The sequence below is a fragment of the Pelodiscus sinensis genome, chromosome 24, assembly GCF_049634645.1.
Source record: "Pelodiscus sinensis isolate JC-2024 chromosome 24, ASM4963464v1, whole genome shotgun sequence".
NCBI lineage: Eukaryota > Metazoa > Chordata > Testudines > Trionychidae > Pelodiscus > Pelodiscus sinensis.
The window spans coordinates 2,410,373-2,430,534 of record NC_134734.1 but is presented as its reverse complement, the minus strand read 5'-3'; the positions used below and the strand labels follow the sequence as shown (position 1 = coordinate 2,430,534).

Below are 20,162 nucleotides of genomic sequence, written 5' to 3'. Positions count from 1 at the left end.
AGGTCCATTCCAATTCTAGTGTTCTATGATTCCATAACCTTTAATATTTTCCAATAGCCGCAAAGAATCACAAACCTGAAAGTCAAAAGCCAAAGTTCTTTGGCATTTTAAAACAGAACCACTATGGAAATTGCAGTTTGAAAGGAAGGGAAACGTTTCTTCATGGCTAGAATTTTTCCATTACCATTTTTAGCTTTTAAAATGGTGTTAAAATGGGAAGAGAGGAAATATAAAATCTCCATTTCCAAACTGGAAAGCAAGATAAGTGTCCCTTTCAAGCAACTAAAATGAAATGAAAATTGCAATGTGAGACCAAATGGAACAATTACATTTCCCTATAGATGTTATCCTTGAAAACATTCTTTGAAATCGAATGGGTTTGGTGAAATATTTTGCATTCAATGAGGCTGCATTTTCCAGAAGAAAAAACTTTCAGTCCAAATTTGTTGATTGGTTCTAGTGCTCACGTTATTTTGTACTGAACAAAAACCCACAAGAGAATCTAAACACCAAGTCACAGCAAAAGATTCTGTTATTCCTCCAAAGAGATGGTTAAGAGGTAAATTTATTCTAATCTGTAAGTACCCAAGTACATAGAGAAACAAGAACCAAATGCTTGGAAGTTTAATGCTAGATAAATTCAAACTAGAAATAAGGGCACAATTTTTAACAGGGAAAGGAATTCACATTGGGACACTAGTTTCTATATTCATGGCCATTTATAAATCATAGTGGGATGTTTTTCTAAAAGATCTGCGCTAGTTCAAACAGGAGTTATTTGGAGACATTCTCTGGTCAGTGTTAAAGAGGAAGTTACATTAGATCTGTGGTTCTCAAACTTTCCATACTACGGTACCCGCTTCACACAAGTTTGGTAAGACTATTGTGTGTTGCAGAGCAGTTGTGTAAAGGGAGGCATAGTCAACTGAGCTGGACAAGACTTTTTTTTTTTTCATTGGGAAACTGGGTTTGAAAGAAAGGAAAAGTTTCATGCCTAGTGTTGAAAAATGTGAAATAAGAATGATTTTTTTTATGGGAAAACTGAAAATAAACACATTTCATCCAAACATCATTTGATATTTGTGGTTTTCAGGTAACTTTTATATTTAATGGGGTTTTTTTTTGAGTTTTTGGCCTAAATATTTTTGCCAGAATAGTTCAATTTTCAGTTGCTTTCCTCCTGCCCCCCACCCGCCCGCATCCACATGCACAAACAGCTCATCTTTCAGTTATTTCTCTGTCTCTTTCACTCTCTTTGGTTTTTTGTCCAAAAAGTCATATTTTTCTGCAGAAAAGGTTATAAATTATTGGAGATTGCCTATCTCCTAGAACTGGAAGGGACCTTGAAAGGTCATCAAGTCCAGTCCCCTGCCTTCAAAGCAGGACCAAGTACCATCCCTGACAAATTTTTGCCCCAAATCCCTAAATGGCCTCCACAAGGATTGAACTCACAACCTTGGGTTTAGCAGGCCAATGCTCATGTTGATGAAAGCAATCCTCTCCCTTTCCATTAACATTTTTTTCCTGGAGAAAGGCCCCATTTCCCAGTAAATTGGGGGTTTCTCCAGAAAATGAATACGGAAAGGCAGCTGTTAATGAATATTCCCGCTGCCTTTCCAGATCAGGACTTAACAGATGAATTCAGGGCAAATGAAGAGCCCAGGACATGAGTTTGGAACAAAGAACAGTGATTATTAGCAGCCGAATTCCAACAGCAACAAAGAAAGAAATGTAGACGCAACATAGCTGCTCCAGGAGCACCGAGCAGTGGTAACTTGGGCTGATCCCTCTCCTGGAAAGCATCCCAGGTGTGTATTCAGGACAGGTATGTCCATGCTGTTAACCAACAAACTGTGCTTAGGAAAGACACAAACTTTGCATCGTTGGTTCTGCCTTCTCCTGGGAAATCAACCTAGCTCAGCTCCAAATCTGCTCCTGCTTAGCTAAAGGATACAACATCTCCTGTGTCAGGCTGATCATCGTATACCCCTCCCCACCCATGCCACTCCACGCCATCGATTGCTAATCCCAGCTGAAAGACATAGGGGGGTGGAGTGTTTGCAGCATCTGTAAACTCCACCAGTCCCAGAGAGAAATTCATTGACCTGCCTTGACTCAAAGTTGGCTTGTGCTTGTCAAAGGGCCATTGACAAAGCATCCAAAGCAAGAGACGAGAGAGGAAGAGATCCTAAACCCTGGCAGCGAGATGCGGAAGGTGGACTAGAAAGGTTCTTCAAAGCTCACAAACTCCACGCAGTATGGGACAAAATCAATGAACCTCACACATCAAAATGAACATCTGTTTTATCAAGAGATGTTAATTCAAGTCTCCAAGGCACGGGGCAAGAGAGAAAGATGAAGGAACACCCCCACTGCATGTAGAGAGGCAGATGGAGACCAAGCTGGGGGAGGCTGGGAAGAAATTAACCAACCATTCTTGCAAAGGCTTAGAGGTTCCCAAAGGTGACCAAGGATTGAAGGAGGGGAAAGGATGCAAGGGGAGGCTGATCCAGACGTGGGAGAGGGGGCGGATTCCCCTTCCGAATGGGGAGGAAAGAGAAAGAGATGGCAAGGGGGGATCATTTTCTGACCTGTGCCTCGGGCGGTTGGGCCATCACAGAGTCAATCCAGGGTGCTCAGCGGGCGTCTGCAGCTCACACCGATGGCCTCTGTCTGGGGGCAGGAAGCTGTTCTGATGTGGGTTTTGTTGGAGGTGGGAGGTGCAGATGGGGGCTGGGTCCAAGAACCTCTGCAAAGCCTCAGAGGCGTAGGGCATTGGCTGCTGTGCTCTGAAGGTCACGTCATCCCACCCCAGCCCCAGTCCCCAGTTCCCTTGCGGTGCAGAACCGGCGCTGCGGGTCTCAGAGATAGTGACGGCCATTGGGGGCTTCTTCGCAGAGCCCTGCTGGGACACAGCCTGGCACGGCCCCTTCGCCCCAGGGGAAGCAGAGATGGAGATCACACTGACTATGTGGCCCCTGGGCAAACTCCACACAGATGACGAGCTGTCTGGGGTTTGCTGAGAGCTGACTAGGAAGCAGTCAGGGCTGGCAGTCAGGACTCCTAGGTCCCATGCCTGTCTCTGGGACAGGAGTGGGGACTAGTGGTAAGAGGCTGGGGACTGGGCACCAGATATGACAGGGAGTCAGGAGGAGGTGAGAACATGGGGAAATGGCTTGGCACCTCTCCTGTCTTTTATCAGGATCTCCCAGAAGCTGGTGGGCTTTTTCAATGAAACTTGAGGTTCTCCCGTAATCACAGGTCTCAGGTACAACATGGACTATGGTGACAATTGTGCTAAACTTACAACAGGTAACTGCACAGCATGGAAAATGCCTGAGGCTCTGCAAATGCCACCAAGCCCCAGCCACACGCCTTCTTTTCCCTTCCCCGACTGCCTCCCCTGGCTTTCAAGAAAACTGCACAACCGCAGCTGCCTGTCCCAAGCTGTGGTACTCTATGTGAGGAGCAGATGCCACATCAGGGACCTCTCATGGGGACTAGGAACTTAAATGCGGAGGAGCCAGGACTCCTCAGTTCTGTCCCGAGCTCTGGGAGGAGAGTGCTGACTAGCGGTCAGAGCAGCGGGGATGGGAGGGTCACAACTCCTGGGTTCTTTGCTGGATCAGGGAAAGGGAGCATTGTGGGTCCAAGCAGGAGCACTGGGCCTCAGTCCCAAAGATTTTACCATCTAAACAGGCACATGCGGGATTATTTTGATTATTTTTATGCATCAGAAACTCCCACTCTGAAGCCTTGGTTCTGGACTGGGAATTGAACTCCCGACCCCAGTCTTGTAGCCAGCTGGGGGACGTGGCAGGTTCTGCTTCTCTTTCCGTGCTAGCACCTTTTTTAGGAGGAAAAAAAGCCAAATCCTGAATGGAGGTTAAAATGGAGGGGTTTAGTGTGCACATCCCATGGGATTCCATAGCTCTGGGAGGGGACGGGGGCCTGGTAAACAGAGTGGCGGGGGACTAGGGGCCCGGACTCCTGGGCTCCCTCCTCCTATCACCTCAGGGAAAGCAGAGGGGACAAGGGCCTGGCCGTAATGGAGACAATTCCACTGCCGACCTGCTGCTGTCCTGGCTCTTGTAGGGAGGCAGCCTGGGCCTCACTGAACGCCCATGGAGAGCCCCAGTGTATCCTTGTGGCCCCAGCTCAGGAGGGCTGAGGCAGTTGTTAAGGTAGGCCAACGGCTCTGTCATGGAGCAGCTCTGTTGCTGGAGTCACCCCCATGGCCAGCAGGGTGGAGAGGCGGTAAGGGAACCGCAATGGAAAGAGGTCATCATAACCTTGTAGGAGCTGCCGGAGCGAACCAGCCGGTTCCTCCTCAGTTTGGCCACCAGGGGTACGTCTAGACTACAGGGTTTTGTCGACAGAATTTCTGTCAACAGATACTGTCGACAAAGCTTCTGTCGACATAGAGCGTCTAGACTACATCCAGTTCTGTCGACAAAGCAAGCCGCTTTGTCGACATAACAGTGTGGACGCAAAAGACAGTGTAGATGCAATAACGCCTTCTATCGACAGAACTCTGTCGACAAAAGGCATTATTCCTCGTAGAATGAGGTTTACATACGTCGACAAAACTGCTGAGTTCTGTCAACGTTATGTCAAAATAACTGAAAGGCAGTGTTATAGTTTTGTCTACAAAAGTCCACTTTTGTCGACAAAACCCTGTAGTCTAGACACACCCCAGGAGTCCATAGCAGGCCAGGGTGATAGAGAAAGGCACCAGGAACCGGGCCACTAAACAGGTCAGCACCATGGCCTGGGCCTGCTGCTTCCACAACATGGCCACCACCTCCCTCATGAAGTTGCTCGGAGGAAGGTAGTTGTGGCAGCAGTGGGTGACGTCCCCCTCAGGAGAGAAATTCCCAATATCCCGGAAAATGGTATAAGAGGCACCGAGAGCAAAACCCACCAGCCAGACAGCCATGGACACCCAGACAACCAGCCAGGGCGAGTGGTGGGTCTAGGTCCAGACCGGGAAGGCCACGGAGACGCAACGGTCGGCATTGATGACAGTGAGGAGAAAGAAGGTGGCAAAGAGGTTGAGGAAGGCCACTGGGCTTTGGATCTTACACAGCGCCCTATATGGGCCACCTCTGTGGGGAAGAAGAAGGTGAAGATGAAGCCAGCCATGACCAGGCTGAGGTACCAGATGGAAACCACTGTCTTCTTCATCCGGAAGCTGGTGCTGAAGACGACCAGGTTGAAGAATGGGTACCAGGTGCCATTCACATGCGGAAAGGCGGGGTAGGCCAGGGGAGCTGGAAGGGCGTGGTCTCCTCCTTCCTACAACATTCAGCACAGAGCTACTGTCATCAAGAACGCTGGTAGGGGGAGGCAGCCAGCGGTTGGCAGAGCTGGTCCAAAAGCAGTTTTCCCACGTCACAAATTTCTGAGATGTTTGAAAAATTGTCCCTCTTGAATTGCAGCCAAATCTTGAAATCTCTGAGGTTTCATGAACTAAAAACCTGACGGAGGGGAGAGGGGATTTGGTTCAGGACAATCATGGATCCCTGGGCAGAAGGGGACTGTTGTGGTCATCTGGTCTGACACTTGTGACACAGGCCAGAGAAGTTCCCCAGACGAATTCCCGTGTGAACGAGAGAAGATGTGTTAAAACCACAGCCTCATGGGCTATCAACATGGCCTGCATTGGAGAATCGGCCACCATCAAAATACTTGAGCTGAATGTTTCCAGGAGAAAAGGGTTGGTTTGGAATAATCGGACTTTTTCATTGGCAAGGTCACATCTTCTTTCCCCCAAAACTTTCCTAGGTCGGGACATTGCTGACAGGCCCAGAAGAACTTTGGTTTCAATATTTTTAGACATGAAACCACCTTGTCAAATGTTTCCTGACCAGCTCTGGAAAGGACAAGAGTCTGAAACCCTCTTCCCCTTTCTTCCCCGTGCACAGGGGTGGAGGTTCCCCCTTTCCTGGAGGCAGGACTTCCCCTTTTCTCTCCTGGAGAGGTGGGGCTGCTTCCTCTTACTTTTCTGAAGCCCACCCCAGCTGCTAATTGGCAGCCCCTTCCCCTGCCCTCCACTGGTTGGCCATGTGTCCGTGCCACTCAATAAGTGGCTGCAGGACACTGAGAGACCAAAGTAGACGCAGATGGTAGCCCAATCCAATTCTGACCAGGCCAATCAGTGGGGGGAGTCAGGAGAGGGAGGGGCCAACATAGGCCACACCCCCACAGGCAGAGGTAGGATGCCAATGCAATCACATGGGAATAGGGATGGGGCAGTTGTGTGGGGTGGGGAAGGGAAATCTCCCTACCAGGGATGGGGCAGCGGGATGTCTCCAAACTGGTGGGATTGTATTTAAAGTGCTACAGGGGGGATACAACAAACTGCCACATTGGTAACACATACAGCAATCGAGACTGAATCATATGCACAAGATATATCACACACACACACACACACACACACACACACACACACACACACTCCGTCTTGTTTTGATTACCAACTGGTTGCCCCCCCTAACTGCACTGGCAGGTGACTTAGGTGGGGAGCAGGAGTGGAGCTGATTTGGATCAATGTTCCCATGTTGATCCGGATCAGCTCCCGCCTCACCAGAGCCTAATGAAGGGGAATAATAACTCCTCTGGATCTGCTGGCAATGCTCCTCCTAATGCAGCCCAACCTGCCATTAGCCTTCTTGGCTACAAGGGCGCCCTGGTGACTCATCTCCAGCTTCTCATCCACTGGGACCCCCAGGTCCTTCTCTACAGAAGTGCTGCTTAGCCAGTCGGTCCCCAGCCTGTAACAATACTTGGGATTCTTCCGACCCAAGGGCAGGACTCTGCACTTGTCCTTGTTGAACCTCAGCAGCTTCTCATCTAGTCTGGTACAAAGACATTCTCTTTACCTTAATGATTCTTAGGGACTATTCTACCAAGACGTAACACAAAAGACTTAATACCAAGTTTCTGTGCAAGAGGACATGGCACTAGGAGATGTGAAAACGAAGGTTCTCTCTGGGAAGGTGTAACCCAGAGATGCTCAACACAAAGTCCTGTGAAAATGATACAACGTTCCATGCAGATGCTTACGATAGAGATTTAGCTACAGGATGGGCTGGGCATAACCCAGGGCCCACTGCTGTTTCCCGATTTTCCTTGGCTCTGCCCAGCTGCTGCCCCAACCCTGACTTGTGGAGAACCACGGTCCCGCAGGTCCCCTCCCTGGGAGACCCACCAGCTCCACGGAGGGCAGGCTGGGCCATTGGGGGACACCTCACAAGGGGGACCCTGCCTGGGGCGAGGAGCTGGGAGGGTGCCAGGGCTGGCTGGAGGGATCTGATTACCAGGTCTCTCTCCACATCCAGGTCTCCTCCTGCGGCCCCGGCCCACATGTGCTAACCACTAGACCCCACTCTCCCTCCAGAGCTGATAATAGAACCCAAGAGTCCTGGCTCCCAGCACCCCCCACTCTAACCACAAACATTTGTGCGTCTAACCCAGTGGATCCCGCTCATCCCCAAAACTGTATTTTCCAGGAAATACGGAAACGATTGTTTTCATTCCTTTGCAGAACAATCCACACACCCACCCCACTACACCCCGCGACATTCCCCATGAAATGAAAACTCTGGTTCCTAGTGAGCTCTGCCTTATTATCTCCCCAGAACCCAGGAAGAGGTTAATTAACTTCTTCCCCCTAGGAGGCTGTGGCAAGATTGACGCTTCCCTGGCAAGTGCGGAGAGACTGATTGATCCAATCTCATGCCTGCGCAGCCAGTCGGTGGGTTCCTAGCAAAGATGGTAGGAGAGGAGAGAAACGGTGAGAGAAATGGCCTCCTCTCTGGCCGGAGCCCTGCGCCGTTCCTCTGCAGCTTCATCGCCCGAAGAGAGACAGGAACCCTGGCACCGTAGGAGTGTCAGAGGGGAAGACATCTTGCGAGGGCCACAGGTCCCATCTCTGCAGGACCAAGCACCATCTAGACCATCCCTGACAGGTGTCTTTCCAACCTGCTGTCAGCCGACGGTCAGGGCAGTGTGTGCGTGTGTGTTACACCCAAGTCTTCAACTGCTGAGACACAAAGTCTCGTTGCAACGAGCAGCCTAGGAGGCTGGCGGGCGCCCCAAAAAATAGTTTAACATCCGTGACTTTACTGCTAGGACCGAGGTCCCGTAGCAGAGGGTAGCCAAACAGGCTAACAGAGGCCCCAGTGTGTACAGGAAGAGCTTATTACACCTTAGATTTCAGCTGCTAGAATTCGTAATTCCTTCACAGCGGGCAGCCTTGGGGAAAGACTGAAAGGTGCCCCAGTGGATTGTGCCACCTGGGTGTGACACAAATCCAAACGCCCAAGCTCTTCCTATAACTGTCCCTTTATGACAGGCTGAAGTTCTTTTAAATTGTGCTTCATTCTATTACAGCAACTGAAGGAGTCAGGTTAAAGCTTAAACAGTTACAGGTTTATTGAGGAAGCTTATAAATCATATGGTTACAATGGCTATTGTTCTATTTCTTAACTACTAGCAAAATATAGATCTTAAAAATGGTTACAAAGAAGATAAAGATAGAAAAATAGAAATAATGGTACCAAGTAACAGCTTACTCTTTCTATGTGTACACTTAAGACAGAGGACCACATCCAGGTACAATTTTTACCCCCTTCTGTGCCTCTCGACTCCAGCGTGTCAGGCCAGGGCCGGTCCCTCAATTCCTAGGAAAGACGAAAATACGAGGTGGGCGTCTCCATAGAACCTCGGGAGGTCAAACACCTAACCCGACCAGCAGGTAGAGGGTAGAATGACACTCCAAGTGAGTGTGTGCTGGACCTATCTTATATACTCATGGGGTCACGTATTTCTCTTTCTTGTCTGTCATGCCAAATGGGGCTGGTCTGTCTTTTGTGAGACCAGTTCTTACAAGGGAGTTGTGAACTTAATTTACACTTGTAAGAGATAGATAACTAAATTGGAATTACTGGGGATTCTTTTCTCAGTGGGAAATTCCTCTCCCAGGGACTGTGTGTGTGTTCGAATCAACATGGGTGCCAGCCGGGGGCAGTTCTCGCAGCCTCGAGGCCAGCTTATTGACTAAATCGCTCTCTCTCCACGTATCTGTTTTTTTCAGCTTCTCAGGATCAGATGAGCCAGCATAGACTATGCTGATTTTATTGCTCCTTCTCTGTCCTGTATGCTTCAGGAACCTCAGAGAGGCAAATAAGATGGATGTGATGGGCGGGGGAAGGAGGTGTCTGTCTGGCTACACCTGCGCTGGGTTTCCATTTGAGAAGCCACGTTGGCTGCTTTGGAGTTTCAGATGAGGGGAATATCCCACCGAGAAGGAAATAAAAGTTGCCCAGAAGCCCCCGCCCAAGGATCCCCCTACACAGGCAGAGTGACCAGACGCAACAAGGAAGCAAGGAAGTTCCGATGCAAACAATGCCAAGAGGAAGAAGGAATGAAGAAGATGGAGGGTAGCCCCTGGGGCAATGGCCCCCACTCTTGGAGAGGGGTCTTGGCCGTGCCAGGCACAGCAGGGTCCCAGTCTGCACCCGGCACAATGCAGCCCGGCTCTTGGGTCAGGGCAGCACCTGGTGTGACAGTCTGTGCCGTGGGCAGCTCCCCATACTCCATGCTCCTCTTTGGCATGGAATTGTGACATTGCATATATTTCAGCCCTCATGAGAGGTCAGGAGAGGCCGGGGTCAGCTGCAACCCGCTGTTCTGTCTGAGTGTGCATGTCTTCAGTGCACAGGCCATGAGGAGATCGTGTTGTGCGGCTGTCACGGAACCATGCCGGGAGTTACGGAATTCGCCAGACAGCTGTGGAATTAGCTCCCCAGGGACGAGAGCAAGGGAAGTGGCTAAGCACAATCAGACCTGGAACTCGCTCAGGGTCTGGGCACGACCTGGCACAACAGGGCCCTGATCTCATTTGGGTCTGGGCAGCACCTGGCATGACGAGGCCCTGATCTCTGTCAGGTTTGGTGTGCTGCTAGGTCACATCTTACCCCGACTTTCTGTAGTTTCTGCTCTTTGCTTGCCCTTCTCAGGGCTGTGGTGTGTCGGGCTGGGGTGTCTCAGCCGTGGTCCCCAGCGTGACAGATGCAGCTCAGACAGGCTGACCGTGTGGGGGGCCAGGAAGCTGATTTTCGATGGGTTTCTGTGGGGCTCAGCAGAGGGGGCGGCGAGGGGGGGCTGCTAGTGTCTGCAAACCTCACAGGCACCAAGATTCTGCTGCTCTGCAGACTAAACAAACCCAAATCCCTCAGCCCCTCCTCATTGGTCATGTGCTCCAGCCCCCGAACCATTTTGGTTGCCCTCTGCTGGACTCTCTCTGGTGCGTACAAATCCTTTCTGTAATGGCAGCCCAGAACTGGACACAGTATTCCAGAAGTGGCCTCACTAGTGCCAAAGAAAGGGGAATAATCACTCCTCTAGACCTGCTGGCAATGCTCCTCCTAATGCCCCTAGTATGCCATTAGCCTTCATGGCTACAAGGGCATCCTGTTGACTCATCTCCAGCTTCTCATCCACTGGAATCCCCAGGCAGTCGATCCCCAGCCTGCAGCAATGCTGGGGATTCTTCCATCCCAAGAGCAGGACTCTGCACGTGTCCTTGTTGAACCTCAGCAGATTTCTTTTGGCCCAGTCCTCTAACCTGTTTAGGTCACTCTGGACCCTATCCCCACCTTCCAACATATCTACCTCTCCCCCAGCTTAGTGTCATCCGCAAACTTGCTGAAGGTGCAATCCATGCCCCCAGCCAGGAGATACGTTGTCACCATCTCACTGGATGGGAACCCTGACCAGCCTTTGATCATCGTGTGTCTTGGGTGGATTTTCCACTCTAGGGTCCCCTCTGTCCTGTGCCCAGTGCTTCGCCCTGCCCCACCATGCCCTGCCCCCAAATCACACTCAGTCCCTGTTCCCACACCCAGTCCCTGTTCCCCCGGGCTCTGCTGTCACAAGGATGCTCTGCTCTAGCTGAAGCGCTCAAAGCTCACAAGACAGGTACTTGTTAGCCCAGGGCTACTCAACACATGGCCTGTATGTTTGTGACCCGTGGAGCAGTTTGGTTTATATGGGGCTCAACAATTCGTCCACAGGTGGAATTCTTTGAACACGGCCTCCACTGGGAACACGCTCCACAGTGGTGAGGCGTCAAGACACAAGTGGACTGATTGCCTAGAACAGGGTGTCAGGGTTTCTAGCCCCCAGGGAGGAGGTGCTGGGAGCACCAGTGCATTGTGGGAAGTGCTTTGTATTCATGCCCACCAGTTTGAAGGAAACTGTGACATATATATTTGCATGTCTATGCAACCACAGTTAAGATGTGGCCCATGGCATGTGCTGTGAGTATCGTTGTGGTCCCCGGGGCTCACAAAGTTGAGTAGCCCTGTGTGAGTCTCTAAGGTGCCGCTGGTCTTAAAACCTCCCGATTGCTCTCAACCCTCACCGGGAGACGGAGGCCAATTCTGGGAGACTCCAGGCCAGTCCTGGAGGGTTGGTAACCCCAGATGTGACCTTTGGCCCTACTCCCCTCCCTGAACTTTAGATAGAACCCAGGAGTCGTGGATCCCTGGCTCCCCTCCCCTGCCCTAACCACTAGACCCCTCCTGGAGCTCTATTTCCAAACAAGACAACTTTTACTTTTGTGACAAGGGCTTCTAATGTGCTCGTCACACCTTTGAGAGACCCCACTGCTACCACGAGCTAACCTGCCCTACAAAGAATTATTGAGAAGGTCTTTTTTTTTTTTTGTAAACAAAGAGAGCAGATGCTTCTGTTCCAGATCTCTATTGCCTGTTGCCCTGTCTCAGCCCCCTGTTCCGACACAATTCCCAGCTCAGAGATCTGCAGGCCCCGATACTTTATTTGGAACTTTCAATACAAGGCAGTGTTAAGGATGGAAGCGGGGGAAGAAGGCCTTTGTGATTGTTCTCAGAGACCAAATGGAAGACCAAATGAAGACCAGATACCTGCCGTGGGGTGCCCCCGACGTCACTCCTGAGTGCAGAAAAGCCTGTCTGTGGTAGTTCCGCTGAATGCATTTAATACAGAGAAATCAGTGAAGGACCCGTTTCATCCTTCTTTGGCTTCCGTCCATCCGCATGGATGCATCAGTTCACAGTGTTTGAAGGAAACTCAAGGGGAAAGGACCACATGAGCCTAGGCCATCTCTGCCAAGGGCATATTGGCACCAGCAGAGCTGAGTGCGGATCATGTCCATGGGAGGGCGGAGTCCTTGGGGTGCATTTTGCCCCTGTGGATGATGGGAAGAGGTTCAGGCTGACCTCAGCTACGGTTCCCAGTTCTCAGCAGAGGCACAGCTTCTTGGTGGCCAGGGATTCCATCTCCATACTGTATTTGCTCTTCGTGTTGGCCATGCTGCTGGCGGCATCCTCGGTGAAGGCACTTTCAAAGGCAGAAAAGAGGGACTGGCGCAGCTTCTCCTTGAAGTCCTGACCCATGAAGACATACAGGATGGGGTTGAGGCAGCTGTTGATGAAGGCCAGGCTGGTTGCCAAGGGGAGCCCGATGATGACAACAGTGTGCAGGCTGGGGGTCCTGTATAACTCCAGAAAGGAGAAGATGTGGTAGGGGAACCAGCAGAGGAAGAAAGCCACGATAACGGCGGCGATGACCTTGAAGGGCTTACTAGACCGGGTCATGTGGCCCCGCCTTAGGCGGACCAAGATGGCACCGTAACAGCAGATGATGACAGCAAAGGGGATAAGGAAGCCCAAGACAAAGCGGCTGATGGTCATGGCCTGGTGGTTCATGTGGCTAATCCTGACTCTCTCCACACTGGTGGCCCCTTCCGGGGCAGTGTTGAAATTATTGTAGCAGTGGATGATGTCCTTGTTATTCGGGGAGGGATCCGTGTGGCGAAAGTGGAGATTCGGAGAACACAAGACCAAGGCCAGGACCCACACAGCAGAGGCTACCAATAAAGCCAGGCGAGGCGTGCGGTAGTTCTGGACCCACACTGGGAGCATGACGGAGATGCAACGGTCTATGCTGATGACCATGAGAAGGTAGACACTAGCGTAGAGGTTGAGGAAGGCCAAGGCTGTGTTGATCTTGCACATGGCCAGCCCGAAGGGCCAGTGGAAGCCCATGGCAGTGTAGGCCACACTGAGGGGGAGGAAGAAGGTGAAGATGAAATCAGCCACGGCCAGGTTGAGGAACCAGATGGTGTTGACAGTTCTCTTCATCCGGAAGCCGGTGATGAAGATGACCAGCCCGTTGCCCGTCACTCCCAGTAGGAAGGCGATGGAGTAGATCACCATGGAGAGCACATGTGTGCTCGGGAGTGGCGCTTGCTGCTGGGCATCATTGTCATAGTTTTCCCAAACTTCTTCATAAAAGCTCGTGGAGTAATCACTCGAGAGAGTTGTGGGGAGGGAGGTGCCCTTCGCAGCCATGGGAGTGTCTTCTGTTCTCTCCGTCGGACCTTTCTCCACCTGGAACACACCACCACAACCCCTCCGTTAGACATCTCCCCGAACAGCCTCCCAACCAGCCGGTGCCTGGGTGGGAACATCAGTCCTCACAGGAACTCCCATGGCCTGTTGCCCACATTTACACTCGGCGAGACACTTGAATTAAGACGATAGAGAAAGGGGTTCAAGAGACGCTCCTGGCGCCTACCTCGTAAATTAATTTACTCTTTTCCCAGTCATTAGGTTAGGTCAACGTCTCCCAACTGAAGGATGGTGATAATTTGGAGAGGACTCAGGGGCATAATGGGAATTATTCAGATATTGGAACACCTGCCTTGTGAAAGATTCTAGGAAATCCAGCTCTCTGGCCTAACAAAGAGCAGTTGAGGGATGACATGATCCCAGTCTACAGGTACCTGCATGGAGAACAAATATTTGATCTTGGTTTGTTTGGTCGAGCAACCATGTGGGAATTCACCATGGGAATAACTTCCTAATGCCTCAGTAGAATACTGCATCACTGGCAGGTTCAAAATCAAGAAGGGAGGTGTTTCTCAAAGATGTGCTTTGCATCCAGCAGGAATTATTGGGTAAGGTTTTATGATTAGCCTGCCTTCCAATAATGAGCTTTTCCAGTTGCTTTCAATTTGGGGTGGAAATTTGTTTTTCGTAAGGTGTGTGTGCGGGTGGGGGGGGTGTCTGTGTCATGTTATTGGATTCTAACGCTCACTGTTGCATCCACGCGGTACCCTCCTTCTGGTCTTGAGTTCAGCTCCTGATCCCGGATGCAGCCTTGCAGGGAACAATGAGCCAGGAAGAACCGTGGACCTGTCCTGACATAGGATGTTCACCAGAGACTTTTAAGATAGTAGTTTATAACATCTCTGCTGAGAGCCTGTATTGACAACTGGGTGATTTGATGCATGTACTGTAAAATCCTTTAACAACCTTACTCGCTTCCTTTTCTTTTCTAGTAATAAACATTTAGGGTATGTCTACACTACAAAGTTAATTCAAACTAACAGCCGATAGTTCGAATTAACTTTGATAGGCGCTACACATACAAACAGCTAGTTCGAACTTAAATCGAACTAGCGGAGCGCTTAATTCGAACTAGGTAAACTTCATTCCACGAGGACTAATGTCTAGTTCGAATTAAGTAGTTCGAATTAAGGGCTGTGTAGTCACTTAATTCGAACTAGTTGGAGGCTAGCCCTCCCCAGCTTGCCCTGGTGGCCACTCTGGGCCAAACCAGGGAAACTCTTCTGCCTCCCTCCTGGCCCCGGAGCCCTTAAAGGGTCACGGTCTGGCTACGGTGCTTGTGCCGGGTGCAAGCCTGCCAGCACCCAGCCAGCAGACCCTGCACCTGGCAAGACCCACTGCCACCCAGCCCTCCGCCTCTTGCTGGGACCAGGCTGGCGGCTCCCAGGAGCCTGGCCGGAGCCGCAAGAGGCGGGCGCCCGCCTGGTCTAGTGCGGAGATTGTGGACCTCATCCAGGTTTGGGGGGAGGCCTCCAACATCCACGACCTCCGCACTAGGCACAGGAAAGTGGCCGTCTAGGGCAGGATAGCTGCCAGCCTGGCCACCAAAGGCCACATGCAAACCCAGGAGCAGGTTTGCATGAAAATCAAGGTGGTCCAGTGTGACCTCCGACCCTGAGCCCTGAGCTTAGAACATAAGAACATAAGAACAGCCGTACTGGGTCAGACCAAAGGTCCATCTAGCCCAGTAGCTGGTATGCCGACAACGGCCAACACCAGCTACCCCAGAGGGGATGGACCGAAGACAATAACCAAGCAATTTGTCTTGTGCCATCCATCTCCAGCCTTCCACCGTTCCTACCCCCTGGCTAATACCACTCCATGGACCTAACCTCCATGACTTTATCTAACTTCACTTTAAACTCTGTTATAGTCCTAGCCTTTACAGCCTCCTGTGGCAAGGAGTTCCACAGGTGGACTATTTGCTTTGTGAAGAAGAACTTTCTGTTATTAGTTTGAAGCCTGCTACCCATTCATTTAATTTAGTGTCCTCTAGTCCTTATATTATGGGAACTAATGAAGAACTTTTCTTTATGAGCCCTCTCCACACCACTCATGATTTTATAGACCTCTATCCTATCCCCCCTCAGTCTCCTCTTTTCTAAGCTGAAAAGTTCCAGTCTCTTTAGCCTCTCCTCATATGGGACCTGTTCCAAACCCCTAATCATTTTTGTTGCCCTTTTCTGAACCCTTTCCAAGGCCAAAACATCTCTTTTGAGGTGATGAGACCACGTCTGTACACAGTACTGAAGATATGGCGTACCATAGTTTGATACTTCCCCTCCTCCTTCTTCCCCTGGCTTCCCCCTTCCAGCTCCCTCCTCCCAGGTTTCCCCCTCCCTTCTCCCACCCTTTCTCTTCCCCCTCCCACCTCCTTTTCCCAGTCTCCCCAGAGGTTAATCCCCCTCCTGCCCCCCCAAGTTTTGTTAAATAAAGAGTTTCTATTTTTGAACACATGTCCTTTATTTTGTACATCAGGAAGGGAGGCTAGGGAGGGATAAGTGGAAGGAGGTGCGGGAGGAATGCGGCATGAGCCCCCGATGAGGAGGACTGGGGTGGCTCTGTGGGCTCCTCGGGGTGGAAGCTCTCCTGCAGGGTCTCCTGGATCCTGCAGCACCCCGATTGACCCCCCCCCCCCCGGATGGCAGCCTGTGGCAAGTGCAGCCGGGCTGATGGCCGAGTGCTGTGATGTGCCGAGTGTGGGCACTCAGGGCACTCCAAGACAGGACTGCTTTGCTGTCCCTCATCGAGTTAGACAAGGAAGCGGGGAACCCTGAGAACTGTCTGTCCAGGGTGGGGGTCGGGTCCCTTTAAGCACAGCCCTCCGCTAGCCTGAGACAGCAGCTCCACGCTCTAAGTCCTAACCTGATGCCCTGCTGGCACTGGTTCCGGCCAGCCTTAACCCCGGTTCAGGGTCCACTTAACGTGGACATGCTAGTTCGAATTAGCAAAACGCTAATTCAAATTAGTTTTTAGGTCTAGATGCACTAGTTCGAATTAGCTTAGTTTGAATTAACTAATTCGAATTAAGTTAGTTCGAATTAGTGCTGTAGTGTAGAAATACCCTCACTTGTGTGCAAGCCCAGGGCTGACTTGGGCACAGGGAGACCTGGGCTGTCACAGGGGTTTTGCTCGTGAGGCTTCAGACTGGCCAGATAGGCAGCTGAACGCTCAGTGTGACTGGTTTGTGGCCTGTTTGGAAGGTCTCCAGTCTGGGGCTGTAAAGAGCACTGAATTTTGAGCAATTCACCGAGCGGATACCCCCTGCTCTGCCCAGACCTGGCCCACTCCGTCACAGTCTTATGCAAACAATTTGGTGAAACCGGCCAAGATTTGTGAAATGTTTTTGTGTCACCAACTATTCATTTTTTACTGAACCCTCCCCCGCTCCAATCTGATCAAAATATTTCACCTCATGCTACTCAAAGTCCTGACAGATTTCTGTGGGAGGGGACAGGGGACGGGAACACCAACCACTAACAAATTCAGATGCAAGATCAAAGTGCAGGTCCACTGTGCTTGACTGTGTGTTGTACCACACTCAGTGGATTCTTTATGACTTTCAGTGGGGATATGGAGGAACATTGTAACCCGCCCAGACACTCAGGCCTGGATTGACAAGCAGCCATCCTTCTACAAAGGCATTTCACCAGCCAGTCACAGACAGAGAGCGCAGAATTGACCTTCATCTGCAAATCTGACAGTTTCCCTCGGCTTGATCAAAGACGTGAACTTGATGTGGCATTACACAGCCAGCCTGCCCTGCCTTTCACATTACACTTTTACCTCAAAAGCTAACTAGGGGACACTTCCAGCCCACTCAAATAGCCTCATTAGCCTACTGACAGGTACTTTTTCCCCTTATTTTTCTGTGGTAAATTCTAGGTTCCTCTTACCACTCTGCAGCTCTTCTGAGGAAGTGGGTTTTGCTGATATATATTTAGATATATTTGTGCTCGTCTCTAAGATGCCCCAGGACTGCTCTTTGTTTTTACAGTTCCAGACTGACAGGGTGACCCCTCTGAGCCTTTTTATTTCAGTGGGGTTTCAATGATTGTTCAGCAAAGCCCCTCCCATGGGTCGGGAGCGGGCCGGGGGGCTTGGCCGCCTGGGTTCTGTTACTGGTTCTGGGAGGGGCGGGGGAAGGTGGGGAGGGCAGGGGGCCAGGACTCCTGGGTTCTGGGAGGGGAGCGGGGCCCAGGGCTTTACGCCAGGGAGGGCTCTGGGACCCAGTGGCGGGTACAGCCCAGCAGGCCAAACCCATAAATCTGGCACGTTCCTGCATAGAGGCAACATCGCCGTGGGAACGGATCTTCCCACGATAAGCCCACGACCCCTCCCCCAAAGGGCTGGCTGTGGGGAGAGCTGGGGCTGCCCCGGGGGCTCTTGCAGGGCCGAGGCCTGGAGCTCACCGACAGGCTGAGAGGTGCCGGGAGGGGTCCCAAGCCCTGCGATGTCCAACCAGGGCAGTTGTTGCACAAGGGAGAAGCACAAACAGACTTAACGTCCCAGAGCCACTTCCCCTCCCCGCCACGGCTGGGGGCTCCGGTTACGCTGGTTGTGAGGGGGCAGGTCCCCCCTCCAGACCTGAGAATCCCACCCCGGAGTCGGGAAGAGAACCCAGCACTCCTAGCTCCCGCCCCTCCCACGCCCTAAGCCCACTTCCCTGCCAGAACTCGGGAGAAAACCTGGAAGTCTTGGCTCCAAGCCCCCTCCCCCCACTCTTACCACTAGACCCCGCTCTCCTGCCAGAGATGGAGAGAGGACCCAGCAGTCCCGTCCCACCCCAGTGCCAGTGTCAGGGCTCCATACATTCATTCTTTTCTCCCTGCCTCCCACAGCAGGGATAGAACCCAGGAGTCCTGGCTCCCCTCTTCCCCCCTTCTTCAATCCACTGGACTGAACCCAGAGAAAACCCACAATGCCTAGCTCCAGCCCCCCACCCAGAGCTGGGATAGAACCCAGGAGTCCTGCTCCCACCGCCGCTCTAACCCCCTAGGACCTTGCACCTCTTCTGGTCAGGGATGTAGCCCGGGCGTCCTGGTCCCCCTCTCGCACCTCTGGATGGCACCTCTGGATGGGGGGGGGGCTCCTTCTCCGTCGGGGGGGCTACCTGGCCGAGTCTCTCCCTGCAGCCAGCCCCGCCTGCTCGTCCGGGTCGGTGGTGCTCAGTGCTGTGGGGGCCGTGGATGCTGGCATCGTGCCACTAGCAAGACGAGAGAGGAAGTGACCAAGAGGGGAAGAACAGCGAGCCTTCGCCCACACAGGAAGCAGCAGAAAAATGCCGTACCCCCTGACACCTGCCCTCGGGTGGGACAGAGCTGCTGGGTCCTCTCTCTGTCTCTGGCAGGAGACTGGGGTCTAGTGGTTAGAGCAGCAGGAGAGGGGAGCTGGATTCAGGTCTTATGGGTTCTCTTCCCAAGTGTGGCAGGGAAGTGGGGTCTAGTGGTTGGAGGGGCTGGAGCCAGGATTCCTCGGTTCCTTGTCCAGGTCTGAGAGGGGAGTGAGGCTTACAGCAGGGGCGGGTCTGGGAAGACAGGACTCCTGTCCCAGGTCTGCGGGGGAGTGGGGTGTAGTGGTTAGGGTAGGAGGTCACTGTGTTAATTTATAACAAAGGTGCCCCAAAGCGGGACCATGCACCCGAAACGCTCCAGTGCAGAGCAGTGTTGAAGAAGATCCAAGGGGGATCCCAGAGCCTGCTCGTGAGCCCAGCCAACGCCCTGTCGCTAGCACCACGGAGGGAGGGGGGAGACGAGTGAATGGCCTTTGCGGGGCAAAGTACGGAGTCAGGCCGTGGCTTGCCCCACCCACCCCACCCTCCATGCCCTTGGGGGCAGAGAGGCCTGGACGGGAGCCGCGGCCCTTTTCGCGGCTACCAGAGATCACCCCGAGCTGGCCCGCGCTGCTGCTCCAAGTCTGAGGCTGTTTTCTAGGAGACTCAACAGGGCAAACCCAGAGCCAAAGGGCGAGGAACTGGTGGCTGGGCAAGAAAACGCCGCTTCCCTCTCCTGCCGCGACTCTCGCCCGTCGCCTCGCTGCTGGAAACCCCCCTGACACCATGAGCCACCCGAGGCCTGGCAAACTCAGAGCAGCCTCGGGCAGTTCCGGGCGTTGATTTCGGCCACCCCCCGGCTCTGATGGGCCTTAGGGCTGCAAAGTACCCCAGCCTGGCTGGCCAAGCCTGGGGAGGCACAGGAGGAACCAGACCGTTGGAGGGAAAGGCCCACAAAGGGGGGGGGTGATGGAGCCAGAGCCGCTAGAGGGGGCATTGTCAGGCCAACCTGTTGTCACGCGTCCATCGGGGGGCCCAGAACCCAACACACCAACTGTGCTTGGCGGATCACGGGTCCCACTGGCTCTGGGCTCACAGGCTCCTGGCTGAGAAGGGGTTGGCTGAGGCCCCAGGAGTTGGCTCCAGGCTGCGATTTCCCTGGGGTTCCCCCGCCCCAGCTCACCAGCCACCCAGCTCTGGGGTTCCCATGGCCTCTGTGCCCACTGCAGTCGATGTGCGAGGGGGTCGTGATTTCACAGGTGAGAGATGTTGGCAGGCCCAGCTCTTACAACAGTGCCGGGACTCCTGTGTCCTATCACCCAGTGCTGGGACAGGAGCGGGGTCTAGTGGTTAGAAGAAGGCAGATCTGGAAACCAGGACTTCTGAGTTCTCTCCCTGGCTCTGGCAAGGGAGTAGGGTCTAGT

General features: G+C 52.5%; 1 protein-coding gene and 1 pseudogene across 2 annotated transcripts; both read right to left on the bottom strand.

The window, feature by feature from the left end:
• Positions 1–1,417: 1,417 nt before the first annotated feature.
• LOC142819688 (chemerin-like receptor 1) lies at positions 1,418–9,609 on the bottom strand (annotated as a pseudogene).
• On the bottom strand, positions 7,654–18,810 carry LOC102452702 (chemerin-like receptor 1). 2 transcript variants are annotated; one of them, XM_075907248.1, is made up of 2 exons: positions 18,525–18,810; positions 7,654–13,445 (listed from the first exon to the last, which is right to left on the bottom strand). In XM_075907248.1, the coding sequence occupies exon 2, from the start codon at positions 13,404–13,406 to the stop codon at positions 12,294–12,296; it is 1,113 nt and encodes a 370-aa protein (XP_075763363.1). In that variant the 5' UTR covers positions 13,407–13,445; positions 18,525–18,810; the 3' UTR covers positions 7,654–12,293. The 2 variants fall into 2 exon arrangements, with proteins under 2 accessions (XP_075763363.1, XP_075763362.1); XM_075907247.1 differs by having other exon boundaries at positions 18,476–18,808.
• Positions 18,811–20,162: the final 1,352 nt, after the last annotated feature.